The sequence below is a fragment of the Pteropus alecto genome, unplaced genomic scaffold (assembly GCF_000325575.1).
Source record: "Pteropus alecto unplaced genomic scaffold, ASM32557v1 scaffold8, whole genome shotgun sequence".
In the NCBI taxonomy this organism is placed as follows: Eukaryota; Metazoa; Chordata; class Mammalia; order Chiroptera; family Pteropodidae; genus Pteropus; species Pteropus alecto.
In genome coordinates this window covers 5,548,065-5,571,413 of record NW_006494609.1, presented here as the reverse complement: position 1 = coordinate 5,571,413, position 23,349 = coordinate 5,548,065, and the positions used below count along the sequence as shown (strand labels likewise).

The 23,349-nt window shown below is 43.1% G+C and overlaps 1 protein-coding gene across 2 annotated transcripts in view; it reads right to left on the bottom strand.

Moving 5' to 3' along the window:
• Nucleotides 1-23,349, bottom strand: part of NRXN3 (neurexin 3) — a 1,437,186-nt gene that overhangs the window by 1,337,833 nt on the left and 76,004 nt on the right. The window contains exon 3 of one of the 2 annotated variants that reach the window (XM_025042053.1): nt 2,876-2,893. The exons of the other annotated variant lie outside the window; for it this stretch is intronic. Within the exon in view, the coding sequence (XP_024897821.1) occupies nt 2,876-2,893 (18 nt within the window). The remainder of the gene's footprint in view (nt 1-2,875; nt 2,894-23,349) is intronic. 2 annotated transcript variants of the gene reach the window in all.

Sequence of the window (23,349 nt, the reverse complement as noted above, 5' to 3'; positions counted from 1 at the left end):
TTTCTCCACATGGAAATCTGGTAAAATATCATTTGCCCCTTTTCTCCTGAGTGTCCACGAGACTCTCTTTGAGTCCCCAGACCATCTCCTGGACCTTGGAAAGGTGTTGCCTGCCAGACCCCATCTCCGACTGTGCTTTACAACAGGGTTACTTCTAACCAATCTCTTCAACATGTAAAATTCATCAATTAATCAATCGCCCCTTTATAGTCTTTTCAGTGGCCCCTGGGTAAATAGTTACATTAGCTCATAAAATCCCCAGTTTGTCTTCCTAAGCAGAAAGGGAAAAACATCAGAGAGCCACTAAACGTGTCTTGTTGCAGAGCCACAGCGCTGCTGGCTCCAGATTGCCTGGCCAGGGGCTCAGAGAGGTGAGAGGCCACCCCCTACCCTCGGCCAGGGCCAGGCACTCAGGTTGCCTCCTGCCACATTCGGTGCCACAAGGGAAGGTTCTGAATTAGTGATCTGCTTCAGGCTCAGAAACCACAGAAAAGCAAGGGGTCAGTGGCGTCACAGGACTGGCAATCAGCTCTTGACACCTCGAGGGCAGAACAAAGAGTGCAAGATTTAGAATTAGACTGGAATCCCCTCTTGGCCCTGCTATTCACTAGCTCAGAGACATCAGCACATCACTTAACCTCCCGGCCTCAGCTTCCTCAGCAGCAAAACAGAGCACAGGCAACACACCTCAGAGGGTTATTGAGAGAATAAAATGAGATAAGGGCCATGAAATCGGAATGGCGCTAGTTATAGTTGCTGTTATTTAAGGAAGGGTCACCCACTGACCTCTGCCCCTTTGAAGAGATGGAGGGGAGCCTACGGGTTCATTGCATGTCACTTGCCACGTTGTTTTACCCAGGGCCAACATGGCACCTTCGTGAAAATTAGGAAAAGGTGCCCCATGATCAGAGGCAGCTCCGTGGGCACAGGCTGGATTTCAGCCCCAACTAATTCCTTCAGGTAGTTGCTGCTACACAAGACACAACACACAAGTCTGCCTGCAGACCCTGAGCCACATCTCTGCTGGGAACCAGGAAGAGGAGGGGTTAAGCCAAGCGGCACTTTTACAAACAAAACTTGAAGTGTTGGCCTTACTCCCTCGCTTCCCCAAAGTATCCCAGAAAACACCCTCTTAGCAGAGGCCTTCCCTGACCACCCTCTTTAAATTAGCAACTTCATTTTCGCCCTGCTTCATTTTTCTCCACAGTACTTATCACCCACCACTTGACATAATATGGGTGTGATATATACATATACATAGTATGTATACGTGTGTATTTGGTTCATTGTCTGTCCCCATCTAGAATAAAAGATCCATGAGGGCAGGGACTGTCTTCTGTTTTATTCACTCTTTTATCCCTCGTGCCTAGAAGAGTGTCTGGTGTATAGTAGGTTCTTAATATTTTTGAGTGATTAAACTAAAATAATATCAAATAAGAACTGAATTTAGAGGTCTCTTCCTAGGAAATGCTCTCTCGTGCTTTGGTTCAAACACCAATTATTTTCAAACGGGTAGAGGGTGGGTAGAAGAAAAGAGATGGGGAAATCCTGAGTATTAGCTAGAAATAGCTATATTATTCTCTTACATTGTGTAACATCCCAACTAGGTCAATTATCAGAAACTCTTCCTAAGTTTGGTTGATATTTTAGACATTCAAAAACAATTAAGGATAAATTAATTTGGAAAGAGGTCTGCTAATAGTGAAAATGTCACATTATGTCTAAACAAAACTAAACAATAGTCCTCTTAGGAAACACTTATGAGATTTTCAATTGCTAAAAATTTTCAGTGACGGGACCCAGCATGTTCTGATGGAATATGCTTGAGCTTTGAAGTCTGAAAGTCCTAAGTTCAAATCCCACTGCTACCACCGACAAGCCCTATGACTTTGGGCAAACCTATTGGGCCCTAAATTTCCCTCACATTAAAATGGACATAACAATACCTATCTTGTATTGATGCTTAATTATATAATTCTTAAATGATAAAAGGACTAAACAAGAAAACATATGTAACAATATCTAAAAAAGATGATACTCCCTTCTCATTTGGTAGGGTTAATTATTATTCTTAACTAAGAATTCTAGCCAGTTTAGAATAGTCTCCAAACCATTCTAAATCATTTGCCACTTCTCATCTATAAATGGTTATATCCTCTCACATAAATCATATAAATCTCTGTGTGTGTGTACATATATATGTGTCTATACCCACACAATGATTAAAATTAGGACTTTGGCTGAGCACACATTTTAAAGAGAAATGCACAATTACAAGGATGGTTCTTCCATTTGTTCATTGACCAAAAATATTCCTTTTTTTTTTTTTATAGTGAGCATATATTAGTTATATAACTAAGAAAAATATTTCATTGCGGAATTTCATTGTGGAAGAGAAAAAGCCATTTCTTAGAATAAAAAGAAAGAAACCTTTTACCCATATCATGTTTTCCATGCTGTCATATCTTCAACTTTCAATCATGTAAAACTATAGAAGATAAACAGATTTACAGCAGACAAAGCAAAAATGTTCATTAAATTGAATAATACATATCTTAAGAACATCTTTTAAAAATATTTTCAAAAAATGCTCATTTTCCACCTCTTCGATTCATCCAGAAATATTAACCAGAAGGAAGTGATTATATAACCATGGGAACCACATTCCTTTGGTTTTAAAATGGTTCTTCAAAACCAATATCAATCTATCAATTCAAGGCATTTCTTCTTCTAACTCTAAATCAATGAAAATGCAATATACTTAGAATTTTTTTCTATTTAGAGTCCCTAGAAAAAGGTCTCACTCAGAGTCAAACCATGCACAATCTGACAGAGGGTAAATGTGCACAGCAGCTGTGCAAACACAAAGACTCACCTGGACCTTGACTGACATCTGTGGCAGCATTTTCAGAGAGAGGGAAAGGAAGAGGAGAGAGAGGGAGAGAAAAAGGAAGAAGAGTGTTAGCAGCACACACACACACACAATGCAATGTGCCCTTGCATGACTATCAAGTTCATGCAAGACCCCAAAGGTGCTCAGCTTCTGAGCACTTAGCTCTCTACCTTCACCCAAAAACCACCCATGCAAGCCGAGGGGCCAGGCTCCCTTTCCACTGTGCATGTAGCAAGAGGGATGAGCTTCACATCTGTCCGGAAAGACATCATCCTGGAATCAGATAGGACTCCAAAGATCCAAGCAAACTGGAATCCTGAAAGAATATTGGTTAAAATATTCTGGTTGATTTGTGCATACCGACACACAAGCAAATCTTTCTCCCCTTCAGATTCAGAACACTGAACATGAAGTCAAGCAAAGTTTCCCAGCAGAGAGAAAAAATAATAATAATCCACTGCCTTGAGGAACAAAGAAAAAGAAGCATAAGAATTAAGAGCAGGTTGCATCGTTGTTTATTGCATAGGACTGAATGACACAAGATCTCAAAACACTTATAATTCCCTCCCTCCCCAGTATTCCCAGTGACCATTCTTCATCACAGACAGCGGTGTGTGTGTGCATGAGATTATGTGTGAATAGATCATCTGCCAGACAAATTGAAATTCTGACTCCCCCTCTAATTTTTCTCCTTGCTTTTCACCGCATCATTAATGACAGGAATTGCCATTTAAAATCACCTTTGACATCTACAAATAAACATCCAGCCCTCGGAAGGTTGACATTTGAATTAAGCCAATGAACTTTCAAAAATGAAGACCAGTTTACTCCCATCATCTCTATGAACACAATCTCCTTCTCCTTCCCTCAAATGTAAAACAGAATCATTGTGGAGAAGCCAAACCAAGAGCAGCCCAGAGCATTGACCTGAGAGGATATACTACAGCCAAGGAGAAGGAATAGGGGGCTGCTTTAGGAAACCACTGGCTATCCAGTAATCCCGGGTGACTCACTTAGAATCACTGAATGGTGAGTCTGGGATAACCATAGACATTATCTAGTTTAACTCTCTTTTGTTAAGATGGAGGATGGAAGAGGTTCGGGGACAGAGCTTAGAGAAGATCCTTGATCTCTTGAATCCCACCAAGTTCAACATTCATTCAAGTGAAACTCAGGTCCCTCAAGGGCACATGGAACCTGAATTCTGTTCGCAAGTTAAAGTGAGCACCCTGAAGCCAGAGGGGAGCTGGATAAGTGTCTCCCAGCTACCCCATGAGTGAGTCATAAGTTATCCTCTGTGCCTCTAATTTGCTGTTATCAGATCTCTAAAGTTCCAAGTGAGTTCCTTAGGGCTCTTGTTCCAGAAAAATCCAGGCCCTTACCCAACAGAGCTGTGCCTCAGCATCTGGGAGGGGCGTCCCCATAGCAACGGCTGAGCATTTCTCCAGCCCACGCCCTGTATTTCCTAGAAGCTGTATCCGCCCAAAGAGACTTCTAGAGAGCTCTGAATCATTCTTCAGCCACACCCCCTTTCAGGTTTTCTGGTGAGTTGTTAGATTTAAGGGTGGAGTGGCCGCAGGGAGGAAGAAAAGAGGCAAAATAGAAGAGGTGGGAAGAAAAAACATTCTGCATAAATAACTAAGCAGGGCCATTAACTATGTTTGATGGATTGCCTAGAAGAGCCTCATTAAAATACCTCTTCATTAAACGAGATATCAAACTATTTCCATGTGGTTCGATTCAGCAGTGGGAGTGTCACCACCACTGTACATAGAAACACTCAATTTTGGGGGGGCACTAAGAACCAAGGGAGTCAGGATACCTTGGAACCCCAAAGTTCTTTTAATACTAAGTTGTCCATTTGGGCATTGTGGTTACAATCCTAAATTTTGGAGATAGTTCTGGGTTCAAATCCCGGCCTGCCAGATGGCCTTGGGTCGATCACTAAACTCTAAGAGTGCTTTTCCTCAGCTATAAAATGGAAAGATAAGAGAGCCTCCCTCATGACAGTGTTCTGAGAATTAAATGAGATTAAATACTTGTAAAGCACTTAACTCAGTACAAGGCAAACACTGCATAAATGTTAGCTGCTTTGATTGCTATCATTTTGAATTACCAGACAGAATTACCAAAAAAATGTTGACCAGATGGCTCCCTGGAAACATCAAGAGACCACGGGAATTAAGCTCTATTTTTTTTTTTTCGGTGGGTTGGGTTCAACTCTTCTACTTGAGTGCAGATGTCTGCTGTAGCCCTCCCTTCATGGGGCCACCCCTCCTCCTTCCCTATTCTTCAGTGGGGAGTGGGGTAACAGGGAGTAACAGGTTCTAAGTAAGCAGAAGCTGGAGCCAAAACAAATTCCATTCTTATTTTTTGTGTTTTCCCTTCTTGAGCTTTACTCTGGCCCAGTTCTAGTCCTCTGCATAAAAAAAAAAAAAATTACAGCATCCCTTCTTGCCAAAGAAGGCCAAAAAGGCCACCAAGAAAAACTCCCTTCAGCAGAAGGTCCAGGTCCTAGCACGGTTCCTGGCTGTGACACTGATTTGAAGGCAATTCTGAGTATTATGTCCAATTTGAAGAACAGAGAAACACAGCATCATCTGGGCCCTATCCAAAGAAACAGTGAGTTACCTGAATCTCTGCATTCAATTCCGACCAACAGAATAAAACGGCAAAGGCAGGAGTGACATAGGGCAGGGGGATGGACACATGAGGATCACAATCTCAACAGTATCCATCTGCTATACTGTCTGTCCAGCATCCCTTTCCCCTTCTTTTTGTAGTGAGCCCAGTCATCTTCTGAGGAACCCCCTTTCTCACCCTTAATTCATGTGGTTTGGTAGAGATGACCCTTATCCTCACCTTAGCTCCAAGAGTCGGCACATAACTCAGGCCAGGTCATAGGAATCCATTGGCTAGATTGCCAGGATCCAGGCTCTGGTGCTACAGGATGTATGACTTTGTGGCAGTTACCTACACTTTCCCTTATCCATAAAAATAGATGTGATAATAGTTCCTACCTCCTAGGGTTGTTGTGAGGAGCTTAGAACAGTATCTAGTACCCAGAAAGTCCTCAGTGTTAACTGGTAATTTGATTATCTTCATATATGAGAGAACGTGGGTATTTAAAACAAACACACACGCACACACTCCTTTCCTGCGGTCACACTAACACACACATACACACACACACACACACACACACCCCTCTTTCCTGTGGTCACACTTCAAAGAAGTCTATCTTAAGATGTTGCTCTGGGTGTTTCTAACTCCATGTCCTGCTGCCTCCCACTTCCAAGGTGATCATACCCAGGGTGCCCTCTCTCTGTGGTTGCTATTGTTATACAGCCTGAGGTCTGCGTATTGGGGAGCAGCACTGGGCCCCAGAATTGGCAATTTTCAATTTTTTAAATAGATAAATAGTGGGGGCAAATTGCAGAAGAAAAGGCTGTTGATAACCAGATGTGATCGATCCCGGGGAGATGGCATCCTCAGCCATGCCAGCACTTCCCAGCTCCCTCCTGCTGTTTTATTTTCTCACACTGCTGGGTCTGTAGTTTTCCAGAGCTCCACTGCATTTAAATCTATATTCTATTTTCTCTCCTAGAAAATAGGTCAGACCCAAGGCAGAGTTCACCAGGTGGGGTCCCGGGAGGTTTGGCTGGGCCTTGCCTGCAGGAAGCTGGTTGTACAGCCCAGCCCAGCCCACACCCCGCCAAAGCTCCGTTAGGGACATGGTGGGTGTGGAAGTGGCCAGTGGGGGAATCTTAGACTCCTGCCTCTTGACATGATCTAGTACAAACGAAGGATAAAGCGGGAAAGATCCCCCGCTAAACTATACTTTGCAAGTGCAACAGCAGCAGATGAGGGGCCTTTCTTTCCCTCCTGCAGTTGGAAAAACTAAATCTCCTCAAGTTCCTTTGAACTTTAACCATGCCGATCCCACTGCGCACTTGTGGCTGAAGTTGTTGAATGCGCAGTAAATGTCCATGGGGTACTGAGAGGAGGCGGGAATGCCCTAATTTACTTCCTCCCTGGTTGTGAAGCCAACGAGAGTGGGTGAAGGGTGGCGGCAGCTTTCAAATCCTTCCTCTCCTGGTTTTCTCCCCTATTCCTGGTTTGCGCATGGCATTCCTAACAGAGGTGGCTGCAGACTGGGCCAGAATTTGTTTTCATCAGGATTCGCCCCCACGCCTCACGAATATTTGATCACCTATCATCCATCAATGTCACTGTAAATGCCAGAGCAAGGAGAAAGGGAGAGGGAAGTTGCTAGGTTATGTGAACTAGTCCTCAGTCCTCCAGCCACAACAGTAGAGCAACTAACTCTAATTGATCAGGTCCTATGTCGATTTTGTGCATTTGCTGCTTCCTTGCCTGAACAGTCTTTGTCAGGCATGTGTGAGATTCTTCTTCACTTTCTTCTGGTATCAGCTTAGGTATTACTTCTCCAGAAAGGCCTTCTTTACTCACCTTCTCTAAAATAAGGACCCTCCCCTGCCACTTACCCTGCTTTTCTTTTCATCATTGCACTAATCACTATTTGACATTATATGATGGGTCTATGTTTTTATTGTTTCTATCCGCCATTAAAACACGAACTTCATGAGAGCAAGAGTATTGTCTGTTTCATTCACGGCTTATATGCCCAGTAGTTAAGCAAGGCCTGGCCTATAACAGGTGCTCAGTAATATGTATTGAATGGTAATTAGATCATCTCAATTGATACAACTCACTGATATAGATCTATTAGTATCTCCATTTACACATGAGAAAATTGAGGCTCACAGAAGTTAAGGCATGTGCCTGTGCACAGAGGGACAAAGCTGAGGTTTGACCCTGAGTCTGTCTTCATCCCTTTACTATATCTAGAAACTCTTTTTTTCTTCTGGGTTGGCCTCATTATCAGGTGAGCTCTCTTCATATGGTAACAAAAATAAAATCTAGTAGCTCTAGAGAAGAGAGAGTAGCCTATTTCCTGGTAATTCTAGTAAAATTTCCTGGGAAGTCTCTCATTGGTTTGGCTTAGGTCAAATATCTATTTCTGAGCCAATTACTATGTCCAGCATCACATGTCAAAGAGTGAATATAGGGGCGGGGGGCGAGAGGGATAAAATGAGATAATGTCTACATGTCCCTGGCACAAAGCCATACTAATCACAATAAAACTCCAATTTATTCAGCATTCTCTGTGTGCTAGGCACTGTGCCAAGTGCTTTACATACATCTTCTTATGTAATTCTCACCACAACCCTAACAGGTAGGAACACTATTCATCCCATTTGACGGATAAGAAAACTAAGATCCAGAGAGGAGGCTCTGTCATTATCAAACCCCTCATAGAGCAGCACATCAGAGAAGGGTCAAGCTACATTTTGGAATAAAAGAAATAGTCTCAAACCAGGACAAGTTACAAATTAGGGATAAGAATATCAGGCATCTCCCAGAAGTGAGAAAAAGACACCAAGGTAGAGGGGTAGGTGGGGTCAAAGCAGTACAACCAGAGCCCTGGATAACTGGAGCCTGAGACCTGGGCTGTCCGTTTTAGACGAACCTGTTCTTGGCCCTTCTGCAGCCACATCCCACCGCAGGAACAGATTAGTCTACAGGGCCAAATGGATGTTCCCACCCAGAACGAGCACCACCTGCCATGGCCCCCTTGTAGCGTGCATACCACTACTCAGAACTCCTTGCCCAGTTGCTCTAATCTACACAGGCTTTGACCACTTCTCAGGGTCTGTTCTCCCAAAAGCAACCCAACTTCCTGATGTATGCACTCTAGTGTCAAGAAATGGCCAAGGGGAAGCTGTCTGTAGCAGCTGTGGACTTCTGCAGGCAGGGTGTCCATGCAAATGTGGGCCTTTGTGGTGCTGAAGGTGGAGAGAGGGGAGGCTGCCCAGTGGCCTCCATGCATATTCTTGCCCCAGGCCCACAAACATCAGGGCAGGCCTTCTACTGAGCATCACACTCAACTACAACATTAGAAGGAAAAAAAAGAAATAAAAAGCAAACATTGCATCTCGCCAGCCGCCTATCCTTTCTTGCCCCTGGGGAGAACGAGCACAAGATTCTTCCCTCTCCTTCAGGAACAAATACAGAAAAGATTTTTTTAGTTGAGAGCCAAAGCAAACCTCCAGCAGTGAAGGGGCTGGGTTTCCTGCGTTCTGGGGCTCTTTCCGGCTGTCAGTGTCTGAGCTCTTCAAACACAGGAAGAGTTGTCTCTCCACAAAAGGCCAGGTGGTGTTAGCTTCATCCCCGACACAGAGCCCATTTATCCGCCTTTGTAGAAGACTGAGCCCCCCAAGCCCTGGTGCTGTTTGCTTTTGTTCTTTGATGCTAATAACTCCAGATTGCGAGATGAAGTGGAGGGGTAGCTGCTGTGTCAGGTGCCAGCCAGCCTGGGAAGGCAGCAGCAGAAAGAGGAGCAGGATGAAAAGCAGGAAGGAAGAAGGATGGCACTCCTGTGGGCCAGGTCACTGCTGTGCCTGAATACCTGAGGGGCTCTGACATACTTGCAGTGGCTCTGGCTTGAGGAACCAGTGCTTGACGGACAGTTGGAGGAAGAGGCAGTCTGTTTAAGATACGATCAGAGATCAGTGCAGACATCACCCTTTTTTTATGTTTTAGGGGTTTTGAGCACAGACACGGGGATAAGACAGCCTAGGGTTTGAATCCTGGCTTTGCACTTGTTTGTCAAATGGGTTTGCTTCATCTTCCTCTTTAGGTACATGGGAATAATGGCAGTAGAGTCAGTTCTGCTAGCAGCACCTATGCATTCCTAAAAGTCACCGCGCTATGCAAAATTGCGTAGTAAAAACCACAAGGCTTATAAGGAAAATGGGTTTGGGGCCTGACACCCCAAAACATCATCAGTGATGCATAATAAAGACAGTGAAAATAACTTCTACTGTTACAGTTCTTAATTTTTTCTATGTTCATATCTTTAAGAGTAACAATTGTGTTGTGCTTTGGTATCTCACAGTGTCCTTCAGTAGACTGACACAAGTTGCTGGTGTGATAGAAGAATGACAGACTGCAAGTTTAAAAATTGTTTCATACTTGCAAAATGGACATACAAAAATAATTGAGTGCTTACTGTTAAATGCTTTCCATGTATTAACTCATTTTCTCCTCACGACAGCCCTATGAAATCATGCACATTACCGTCCCATAAATAAATAAATACTAAATAAATAAGTACTAAATACACAAAAAGATAGGAACCATTTTATACATGTTAAATGGTTAAGAAATATATAAATACTACAATAAGTATAGCACTTGAAAAAGACCGGAAGTCTGCTTGTAGAAGTGGGAAGCTTGCGAATTGTTGCAAAGTAGTGAAAAGATCATCTGAAATGATCACACCAAGTGTGGATGGGTGTGGCCCATAACACACACGGTAACTGAAACAGCTGGCACGTGCTTGAGGTGTGTTTTTGTGTATTCCTACACCGCTTGATTCAGCTGGCTGCAGTGTTCTGTCTTCACCTAGTGTTTATGCATGAAATCATGCATAATCAAAGCCAATTATTATGCTCAAATAGTTCCCTAATATATCAATTGCATTGGAACAGACTTGCATTTTCAAAACACGTGTTATAGCAGAACTGACTGTACCTAATTTATATGAATGTTAGGATCAAATGAGATGATCCATACGAAGTGCTTAGCACAACGCCAGGCACGGAATAAACATTCAAAAAAATCTTCCTGAAACTGTTATCAAGGTCTCTGCTGGCTTGTTGACAAATCCCTTACAAACTGAAAGTGCCAAACTGAGCTCCTATGGAGCTACTTAAGCCTTACAAACAGAAGCATCTCTGGGTAAATATTTCCCAGCCTTAGGTCATGAGGTCGACACCTACAATAGGTTCCCACCCAACAGGATGAGGGCTTCAGAAAAGTCCTCATAGCAGACTGGACACTGCCAGAGCACAGGGCCCAAATGCTATCTTACTAAGTAAAGAAATGGATGCTGACCTCCCCAAATGATAGTGACCCACCAGAGAGAAAGGCACACACCTGCGGCTCAGAGAACACCAGGAAATCAAGAGAGAAACTGACCTAAATGAGAGGATGTCCCAGCATCTAGTAGACAGAGAGGAGTACATCACAGGAGGGGCAAGAAATCAGTCAATCCTCATGTTAGAAAAACAGCCTGGATGCAGACATCTTCATTTTCCCTACCTCCTACAGATATCACAGGGTTCTGGAGTCAGGAAGACTTGGGTAAAAATCCTGGCTTTTCCGCACACTGCGTATTTGATCTTGGGCATGTTAACTAACCTCTTTGAGTTCATCTGTAAAATGGGGACAATCATGTAGGACCAATGTAAGCATTATAAGAAGCTAATGGGTGCAAAAGCACGGGGAAGGAGCCTGCACAAAGGAAGTGCTAGTCGAGGCTAGCAAAATCAAAATTATTGCATTACTTGGCCTGAGTGTTTTCCTTGAAAAGAGGATCTTCCCTCTTTCCAAGAATTCCTTGCTTTCTAGAATCTGGAAAGACTAACTCCTCAGGGCTTATGCCCATTGGAAGTATGGTCTGGCAAAAGCAAGTGGGTCTCCAGGGGCTTCAGAGGTGGTGAGTTCTGCAAATTTTACAATTCAATACAAGAAGAGCCTTGGAAGAAGAGGCCCACTGCAGCTCTTCCGTAGGGGGAGCTGTAACGGAGAGCAGGAAAGAGCCCTGGGTTTGGAATGAGAGGCCATGGTTCTTTGTTTTGTTTTCCTAAATCTTTTTCATTGTAAAATATACACATAACCAAATGTACCATTTAGCCATTTTTAAGTGTACTGTTCAGTGGTATAAAATACGTTCATATTATAGTGCAAGCATCACCACTACTCATCTCCAGAACTCTTCACCTTGAAAAACTGAAATTCTATATCCCTCAAACAATAAACTTCCATGTCTCCTACCCCCAACCTCCGGCAGCCACCATTCTACTTTCTGTATTTATGAATGTGACTACTCTAGGTACCTCACAAGAGTGGAATCTTACAGGATTGGTCCTTTTGTGACTGGCTTATTTCACTTAGCACAACATCTGCAAGATTCATCTATGTTATAGTTTGTGTCAGAGTTTCCTTCTTTTTAAAGGCTGACTATGATGTGTATAAGCCACGTTTTGCTTACAGAAGCCCTGATTCTGAGCCGGAACTTGCCAGCCTAGTACTAGCTGTGTGACCTTAGGTAACTCACTCAGCCTCTCTGAGCCTCAGTTTTTACATCCATAACTTGTGAGAACAATGACACTAATTTGACCAGGTTGCAGTGAGGTTTAAATGAGACCATAAACATGGAAGCCCTTTGTAAACAATAAAGTGCTACAAGATTCATCTATTCACTCCAGAAATATTAATCAAGGGGCAATTTCTTATAAGTTACTATGCTAGATCCTGGTGTCAAAAAGAAGATTGAGTAGGGTCTCTATTCACAATGATATTATAAAAGAAATACAAAAAAGTGACCTAGAAGACAAGGGCAGAAATCACTGCCCATTCTAATCTCTGCTATTTACCGAAGGCCTCTAGTGTCAGGCACCTGGGGCAGCATTGTATTCATATGACCTCATTTAGTTCTGATGTAGATACCGACATAGATACCCTGGCTATCCTCACTTAATAAACGAGGAAACCGAGGCTCAGGGAAGTTAATGTCCCCAAGTCCACTCAACTCATAAGTGGTAGCCAGGATTTAAACTCAGCTTCTCTGAATCCAAAGCCCTTTCCCTCCCCCACAGTGCCATCTATCTATTTTCTATTAGTTAGTTCTTCCCTCACTAGCTTAACCACCCAAATCTATCAATCACCCTATGAAACATGGGGCAAATTTTCAAGAAACTGGTGTGGAAAACTGATGGAAAGCGCTGATAGTTATTAAGTATGTTAGAGTGTCCCCAACACCTGCTTCTGGGCAGGATCCCAGAACACATATTTCAGGGAAAGGATTGTAATTTGGAGCAACATATCCAAAACTGAATTCCATAAAAATACAACGTCCAGCAAGATGTGGCTAGGAGTTCCTTGCCCCTTCCTCAAAATTCTGTAGCCAAATAAATTTAGAAAACAGTAAGGAAAAGAAAGGTAATCAAGTATCTCTATAGTAAGATTTCTGAAAGCCTTACCTATACTAAGATACATTGCAAGGTCCAAGAAGGGTTTTGTGTGCAATTTTCCCAATGTTTCTGAAGCAATTGACACTTTCCTCTCCGTAAAACAAAAAGCTCACAGATCACAGTTTGAGAAAGGCTCACTTTAAGATTCTCAGAACAGCTGGGAAGTCTTCTTTTTATCATAAGTCTTTATCTTTACCCTTTTTGTTCCCATAGTAAGCCTTTGTGTCTGGTTCAATTGGAAATAGCTAACATTTATTGACCAGTTACTATATTTCAGACACTGACTTAGGCACTGGAGGCTCAAAATAACTGCGGGTGATGCAGTTAGTAAATCTAATAAACCAAGATTGTACGTAAACATGATCGGGCAGCTGTATGTGGTCATCTATTTTCACACTTAGCACGAATGGGGGACCCGGGGTTGACAGAGAATGCCTCAAACTCTTTGCTGGAGAAACCTTGAAGTGGCCCCCAGAGGATGGACAGCAACAATTAAGTGGAGAAAATTTTATAAGAACATTTCACCCAAAACCAGACAGTGATCAGATTGACACCCCTGAGGGTTGATCTCCATGGAAGGCACATAGTGCACCAGAAAGACCATCGGCTTTGAGATTAAACTCCAAATTTGCTATTTATTATGTGACCTTGCTTAAGACACTTAAACTACATCTGTAAAATGGGAGTCATATCAATTTCAGAGTTGTTAAGAAGATCAAAAGAGGCAAATGCACATAAAATGCCTAACGATCTGCCTGGCATCATGCTCAGCACACATTAGTTTTGTTTTTTTTGATTGGTGACATCCTGGAGTAATGTGTTAAGAAAGAGTCTGAGGCTGCATATGGGCTTGGAAAGAAAAGGGGCTCCCGATTAGTTAGCAGTGCCTGCCATGGGCTTGAGAAGGAGGGGATTGCAGACTGGCTCACGCTAGCTGGGGACTTTTAACTGGATGCTTCCGCAAGCATCCTTGCCCTGAGAAAAGAAGTCTTCTAGAGACCCGGGGAACCTCAGGATAAAGCGAGTAGCTCTAACAGAAGGCTCTCTCACTATTAAGCCCCTGTCAGCTTTTCTGCTTTCCCTTATACCCCTCCCTTTCATTTTCAAAAAATGAGCAAAGGTGAGTCTTCCCTTCGTAAAGCAAGGGTGTGTGGTGATGTGAAATTAATACGGTATCTGCTTTGAACCTAAGAGAATGCTTTTTGAGTCTGAGAACCAAGTATGTCATCTACTCATTCGTGCCAGTCCCATTCTGAAGGGTTCAATGTGATTCTGCAGGTGCTTCCAGAGGGGACTCAGGGACCCAGGCAAGGTGGCATTCGGCTACCAGAAACAACAGAGATTAAGCAAGCAGAGGGGGAGCCCCTAGAAGGAATTTCACATTTTTATGTTTTGAAAAGATGCTTTTTGAGTTATAATTATTATTAGTCATCATTTTTGTCTTGTAACATTTGTGGTATTACAGTTAAAAAATAGTAAAGACATAAAAATGGGGATGGGGAGTGTTTATGGGATTGTTTCAAAGAGAACAGAGAGAGCGGAGGAGACGGGGAATTTTAGCAGTGGAAGAGCTCGAGGATGTCAAGCAGACCCATCCCTTTCGTTTTACAGGTTCATTCCACTGACACATATTCATTACACAGATCAATGTCAACGGACTGTGCTAGGCACTAGGATGATGACAAATGAACGAGACAGACATGGGCCCCTCACCTTGGAGCTCCAAGTCTAGCTGGGGAGATGGGCCATGAACAATCACACAGACAGTTATTTAATTATAATCATGACCAGTGCCATAAAGTTGTACAGGTGAGAGATGAGAGAGACAGAGCCAAGACAGGAGAATTGACATGTCCACCCAGCTGGACGGTTTTGAAGCTGAAACCAGAATTCTGGTCACCTGTGTCCCAGTTCACTGCTCTTCCTACTGGGCCACAGTCGGGGCACCAACGCCCTGGCAAAGGTCTGGGAGAAGAATCCAGCACTAAGAGTACAATGGTGGTCACCAGGGGAGAAAAGCAAGTGGCCACATCTCTGCAGCTTCCATAGAGGAGCAAGAGTATGAACCAGGAGATTTCATCGTCTTCCTGGACACTTGTTCATGCATCATAGTGATGGGAAATGGTTTCAGCTGCCCTAGAGTGAGAGCCTAAACACTAGAGCCTTCAACAATCAGGACGACAAGGGGGAAAGAGGAGAGCCTCCCCCAGAACCAATTATAGAGGACAAGGAATGGTATAGACCCACCACACAGACTGAGCTTTAATCTATCTGCTGTACTTTGCTTGAGAATTAATCACACAAATCCCTTGATAAATCTGAAGCTGTTATTAGACAACACTAACATTCCCCTTAGCGTAATCCAGACAAATACATCGAGAGAGGGAGGAATCCCGAGAGCCTGGGACACAGATCCCTTACACGTTCACACACATCCGCACACGAACACATGCACAGGCACTGCCAGGCCCCCAGCCCCAACCCAGATGTCTGTTCCCAACAGCACCATCAGCCCCTGCCCTGATTGCTTCAGACAAGGAGGGGACACTGAAGATGGGAGAACAAGGCCTGATTCCCTCTACTCTCCATCTCTGCCACTGACCTAATAATTCTCCACAACAGAGGATTTTTCCTTTTTGGTCCTGCTTGTTTGTAAATCATGCCACCCTAGCACTCACACAGGCTAAGGCAGGCCTAGCTAGGAAGCAGGGGGAAGCCAAGAAGGGGAGCCCTAGCTGCCATTTCTTAGGGAGGCGGATCGGTGGAAATTCTGTGAGGCTCAGAAAGAGAGCGAGGAGGTGGAGGGAAGGAGGAGGCAGGCACACCATCAGGACCATCCCAATCTCATATTCCTGCTCTGGTCTTCACTGAACTAGAGGAGCTGAATATTCTAAAATGAATATTCAGCACTCTGCTGCTAACTTCATCTATGACCTTGGGTAGGTTTCTTGATCCTTCTGAGTCCCTGGTCTCGTGACCCTGATCTCGCGACCCCTCAGGTACGTTTTGAACCTGCTTTTAAAAAACCGTCAGGAAAAAGACTGACTTCAGTTTGTAAGAAAATGTGGTTCTTCGAACTGCACAAATTGACCTGGAAAAAAATTAGACCTGTCAGGAAAAAAATCAACACAAAATGGAACTGACAGCAGCTAAAAATGCACATGGCAAAATTTGTTATTGACTAAAAAAACTGAAGGAAGAATCAAACATTCACTACAAAATGTAGACCGGCAAATCTGACGTGAGAAAATTGGATGCGGTAGAAATAATGACCACAAAAGAATGTCCACAATAGAAGTTATATAGGCAAAATTCGATAGGCACACATGAAAAACAACTGATCGATGAATCAGATCTTCACTGGAGGGGACACGTGGAGCAGAATCGATCTTGTTAAAAAGAATTCAGTAAGATATAAATGAATTGGAAAAATAAGAAATGGTTTAACTATGCTGAAGAGAAAATGGATTGAAGAATTACGAGCCCCACGTTGTTTGCTTCTGAAAAATACTCGCTTGATAAAAAAAAAAAAAAATTTTTCGGTGTTTTATAATCCTGATTATATGAACATAGAGTTAAAAGGTCTCAGGGTCAAAGTGTGCAATCAAAACATCTTGATAAATGCTGAAGAAAAATAAATTATATGATCTCAGAGGTCCTGTCTAGTTGCATTTTTTTTTTCTGATAAAAGATCAGTGAATAAAATTATTCAAATACTTTACTCCTAGGAAGAAAGCATAGAAACCAGCTATTGCCTGTAACAATGATTCTCGGACTAATAGGTTTTATTCACCCGTAACAAAAGCAATTTAAAACAATTTTTGGAAACTAACATAGGATAACTATATTTTTATTTTGCCAACAAAGAATAAAAACCCAAAACTGAAACTTTGTGTTCCTTATTTTCTTTAAAAGGCATTTGAACACGCCAAAAAAATAAAAGGGCGTAATTTCAGAATTTTTTAAAAATGTGACTTTACAATAAACTTCCTGCATTATGTTTATTTTTCTTGTTTTCCTAAGGGATGATAAAACTTCATTCTAGCCCTTTTGTGTGCCTGGGTAGACTAGAGAGTCTCTCGCTGTGCTTCAGTCTCCTCATCCATAAAATGGAGATGAAAAGTAAAGCTACTTCACACAGTGCCTGAAATAGAGTATAAGTGTTCAATATATGTTAGCCTAAAACCCAGGAAACAGAGACCATTTAGGATCAAGTTGATGCCCAGCCTCAGATTGTACCCCTACTCCTCCAAGCTGAGGATTCTTTAGATGTCCTAGTAACAAGAGCCAAAGAGCATGGATTGATCAGGGTAACCCCTAGTCCTCTTCATGTACCAAGAAAACACACTGTGGCGGGTGGGAGGGCCAGGGGCGGCAGGACTGAGGACCTAAGTGCAAGGCAGAAAGGGCAGCTCTTTGGAAATGCTCACGCTGATTTCTGGGCTGCAGAGAGGACTCATGCTGTGCAGCTATTTGAGGAACAAGTCTCTTTAGGCTGGCAGCGAATGACACTCACTGTGGCTTTTTGTTTCAGCAGCCTTTTATCTTTACCTTCTCTACAAAAGAGCTTCCTCTGTATAAATATTCTACCCCCAAGTCCTCACCTCTAGGATGGAGATGTCCATGTATATGCCCACTTACCAAAAAAGATCAGCTGTCCTTATCCGATCACACTGACGGCTTCTCTCTGCCCGTCCCCAACCCATCCACCCATCCACTCATCCACCCATCCACCCATCATCCATCCACCCATCCATGCATCCACCCATCCACCCATCATCCATCCACCCATCCACCCATCCACTCATCCACCCATCCACCCATCATCCATCCACCCATCCATGCATCCACCCATCCACCCATCATCCATCCACCCATCCACCCATCCACTCATCCACCCATCCACCCATCATCCATCCACCCATCCATGCATCCACCCATCCACCCATCACCCATCCACCCATCCACCACCCATCCACCCATCCACCCATCATCCATCCACCCATCCATCCATCCACCCATCATCCATCCATCCATCCATCTGCATTACCATCAACCATATTCCAAATACATGAAAGTAAAAAACATAGTTCTTGACAAGGATATTAGATAAGTCAATTAGATGAGTCCTTGGGCCAAGCAAGTGACAGTGAACATATACGGATCCTCTCCATTGCTCTCTCCCTGTTCTTTCTCATCTTAGATGCCGCCTCCTCAAAGAGGCCTCCCTAGCCACAGTTTTGTCTCACTAGATCTCTCCTTGCCCTGTTCTTTCCATCTATAGCATTCATCACAATTGCAATTATGTATACATTGTATACCTATGTTTCTCTATATTTTCTTCTATAGCTATATTTTCTTCTAATTTATAAAGTCCACGAAGGCAGGTACCATAGCTGTTTTGATCACTACAGATTATGCTTGGTAATCAATGTTCTTTTAAGTCAATCAATTCTCCTGATCCACATATCTTTTCTCAGAATGATGTAGGGGAATGAATGCCAGACTGAGAATTAGAATGCCTGGGCTCCAGTCCTAGGCCCTTGGCCAATTGCTAGCTGAGTGGCCTATTATAAGTTACCTTGCCTCTCTAGGTCACAGTTTCACAAAAGGAAGAGATCAGATTGTGATGCTCAAGAGGTTGGGGAAGGGGTAATAAAATCTATGTGTGGGGGGCAGATACGTAAATCAAAACAATACTCATTTTACAATTTAATACAAAAGATTTCCACTAAAGCTTGACAAAAGCCTTTTGAGTAGTGGAACTATGCTGACAACAGACTAACAACAACAAAAGTTACTTGGGGCCATGGGTTACAAAAGATTGAGAAAATATGAGATTCCAGCTCAAGTAGTCATGGTTCAGTGGAATGGCCCATGGGATGGAATAAGACACCAAGGATAAAAGTGGGGGTCCAGGAAGCTTGTATGTTTCTCTTTGCAACATTTGTCTGAATCGAGGTCAAAATCAGTCATATGCAGAGCCTAAAAAGGACAGAAGACAGGTCAGTGAAGAGGAAAAAGATGGTACCCCCTGCATGCTAGAGGCACCCCTGTCGGGCCAGCAGAGAACAGGGTCTGGTCATCAGTGGTCTCAGGAGCCACTATTCAATGCAGATTGAAGAGTGGGATGAATGAGGTAAGAGTTCAAACTCTACTTCAACTGCCCAGGCTTGATTCTTAGGCAGATAGATTGCTTTCTCTCTTCAATTCCAGTTCCCTCACTTATAAAATCGGGAAAATAGTAGAACCCCCTGGTAGAAGTGGTTGGGAAAATTAAAGGAAATCGCATTTGAAAGCACTTACCCCAGTGCCTGGCATATAAAAGCTGCTTCATGAGAATTAGTTAATCATCACCATTATTATTAAACTTAGTCAATCAAAATAAGCTGGTGATAAATCTTAAGATTTGCGTGAATTTAAGATGGCATCTTTGAAGCTATACTCAATAGTTTCATTAGAGGCAGGCACTAAGCTAAACCCAGCCCTGAGTCTACCGGTTCAACCTGTGATCCTTGGCCAGCAGACCCAAGCTGGGAGACCCGGCCTGAGAACCCAGTCCAAAAAATAAACCCTAGAACTCTGTGATTCTTAATCACACCCCTGAACTTTACGAAGTCTTTGCTCTGCTAGGTGTGAAGAAGGACTCCAACATGCACAGAGACCACTGTTATGCTATGCTTCTCCTTTCAAAGCATCCATCACTTGATAATTGCTTGGTTAATTAAGCAGCATGGAGGCATGCCTGTCTTGTTCATCACTCTATGGCTAGGGCTTCTCCAATACATAGTGGGGCCTTCAGTAAATGTTTGCTGTTAATGTGGGAGGTAGAAAGAGGTACTTTTTGAACGACGTCACTGGGTTTCAGAAAGAGATTTTTTATGAGCATGCACGCTCACGCAGACTCCATTTCTTGGTTCCCATTACACGACAGCTGGGCCCCTAACACCTCAATTTCTTCTGCTTAGCAAAATGTTCGAAGGCGTTCCCCCTCCTTTCTAGGCTCCCGATTCTGACTTATGCTGGATAAGCAACTTCAGATTGCTGAACAGCAATACATAACACAGCTGGGCGAAAATTCCTGTGTCCTGAAATTCCTGGAAAACTATAATGCACAGCAAGCATTCGGAGGACACCCCCACCCCCAGCCCTGGAGAGTCGGAGACAGGAAGAAAGCAGCAAGGCGACAACCAGAACAGAGCCTCAATTTCCTTAAGAAAGTATTTTGCTTTCTTTCCAAGCACTCTAAGCCCTGGGCAGGGATAGAGAAACACAAGCAAATTCATTACCAACACTTACATCACTGGCTACTGAGCCAGGTGTTCCCATGCCTCCAGCATGGGAGAGCTTGCTCTTTCAGCTCACAGGGACCAGAGTCACAGGACTGTCTTCCCAACACCTGGAGAACATGTGTGGCTTTGAGCTGAGATTCAGTGCTGGTACCCCCAAGAGTCTAATGCCCAACTCCAAGAAAAATGTAGCCAAAGCTTTCATATTTAGTTCACATGGTCTCAAATAAAAGCGAAGTGTAAATCAGAATGCCAACTCACTGATGTTGGTTGGGCAAGTCACCTCATTTCTCTGCGTTTATCTCTTTTAGGTCATTGAGTCCTTGATTCTCAGTGGATTCTGATGTTCTAGGAGCCAGAAACTGTCATGAGCAGAACATCCAAAACCCTCTCAGGCTCATCATCAATACATGAGACTTAAGTTTCTATTTGTAGAATTCTTCTCAAATTTCTATTTGTAGAAACTTTCTCAATTACCTCATTAAATTGAAGGTAGAAGAAAGGCCAATGTGAATAGCTTTTGAAACTAAATTACGTAATTTTTTGATGCCTTTTTACTACATTCAAGTGCATGCCTCAATTTCAACCAGGTTAAGAAGATGCAACCTTTCAATGTTTGACCAGTGAAGAATTTTAAAGAACTTTCCTTTGTTCCTAGTTTCCTTCTGTATTGCTGGTCATCTGCTTTACTCTATTTCATAGATTCCTTTTCCTCTATTATATGAAATATTAAGTTTCCTAAAGGTTCTGAGGTTAGCCATCTTCACCTTTCGATTATACTCCTTGCCTGGACAACCTTATCCATGTGGAAACCTTCCTTCACCCACTAAAAGAACAATGCTGACACCTGTGCCCAGTCCTGTCCTCTTCCCCAGCACAACCATTGCTCCCACCTGCCTCTACCCATCTCCCTACAGGTGTCCTACAGGTTCTGAAGATAAGGCAGGATATGGACAAACCAAAATTTATTATTAACTCTCTCCCACCTTCACCCCAAATCTGCCCCTCTGACTTCCCAGTCCTAGTTATACCTACAAGCAGAAGAGCATGTTATCAAAGCTCCTATATCGCCTTTTGAATAATAATAATAATTGGTAATCAATAATAATTCATAATAATGACTAACACTCACTGAATGCTTGCTATGTGCCAAGCATTGTTCTAAGCATTCTCCGTGCACTATCTCATTTAAACCTCAAAGCTATCCTAAATGGTGGGCACTATTAATATCTCCATTTCGAAGATAGTGAAATTGAAACACAGAGAAGTTAAGTCCTTTTCCCATGTTTGCACAGCTAGTGTGTCAGAGGCAGGCAACCTGAGTCCAAAATCACTAAGTGTGACTTTGCAATGATGAAGTTTCTCTCCTTAACATCTCTGCAGTTGGCTCTTCTTCCATCACTACTCCTCCAATACAGACGCTTCTCTCACCAGAATCACACAATAGCCTATACCCGGCCTTTCTGCTTTAAGCCTTCTAATTATCAGACGATCTATCATGCAAACTGCCCCTATCGCCAACTTTCTAAAATTCAAATTTGACTATCACCAACTCAACTGAAAAAACTTCCAATGACCCCAGTTGCAGGGAAAAAAAAGAATGTCCAAAATCCCTACATAGCATTTCAGACCCACCTACCAAACTCCTTATTTCTCCCCATGGGCCTCAGCCATTCAAGCCACATTAATGACTACGAACTACTGGAAATAGAATCCTGCCATTTCATAGGGCTGTCCTGAATGCCCCTGCCTCTCAGTCAACCAAATAAAGCTTCCAAGTTTCCACTGTGAAGTTTCTTCCAGCCCAACCCCCACCCCAAGCAGGGTGGATCACTCCCTTTCAAGCTACACTACAAACACTCTACCTCATACTTCAGCAGCTCCAATACGTCTTGCACCTCTTTGCCTGACAGGCTTCCCAACTAGACCCATGAGCTCCTCAGGGGCAGGGGCTACAGTGGCACATTACAGACACTCACTCCATGAATGTTGGAAGAATGAACTTGTCCCAATAAACAGATGGCCTATTCCAACAAATAGTTATACATCAATGACTGTTTTGTAAATGCTTGAAGATACTTCAAAGACTTTGGTCTCTTTCAGGATCTGAAGTTGCCCCAGTAAATACCATGATGTTTATGCTGAAAGAAGCTCTGAAATAGTACAGTATAACCGTCCCTACATACCCATCGTGAGTTAAAAATATCATTAAGTCGAAATGCATTTAATGCACCTAACCTACTGAACATCACAGGTTAGCCAAGCCTACCTTCGATGTGCTCAGAATGCTCACATTAGCCTACAGGTGGGCAAAGTCATCTAACAAAATAAGTACACTAAAGAGTATCAATTGTTTACCCTCATGGTATGGCTGACTGGGAGCTTGAACTCACTGCCACAGCCCAGCATCACAAAGGGTTACTGTACTGCATATCACTGGCCCAGGAAAAGACCAAAGTTCAAAATTCAGAGTACAGTTTCTACTGAATGCTATCACTTTTGTACCATTGTCAAGTCAAAAAGTCATACCATTGTAAATGAGGACCCATCCGTATTAGCAATTCCTAACAGTGAGGCCTCCGAAGGAGGGAAGTGTGACTAGAGCACCTTTCCACGCGGCCCTCCAAAACTACCTGGCCAGGTCAACCAAGACCACCACACAAAGGGCTGGAGACAGAGTAGAAAAGCCCAACACACACCAAAGGCATCAGGAACACATTTGGCATCAGCCCTCTCCGCCTGAAAGCTGCAAGCCCAGGGGGTGAGAAATTTTAAGAGGAAGCCATAACAAGAATAACCATAACTAATTAAAGAGAGATAAACGTAGACTTGAGTGGCCTCCAAATCTTTTTGACCAAACTACCCATTCAATAAGTTTACTATGTTCTCCCAATAGATATATATGTATATATATACATATATATATTAATTTGCATATCAGTTTGCCATACATTTTATTATTCTCTGCCCCAAAGAAAGCTCTTGCCATGTGCTGCCTGTTAAAGGCCACTGATCTGGAGGATAACATTCTCACCCCGCAAAA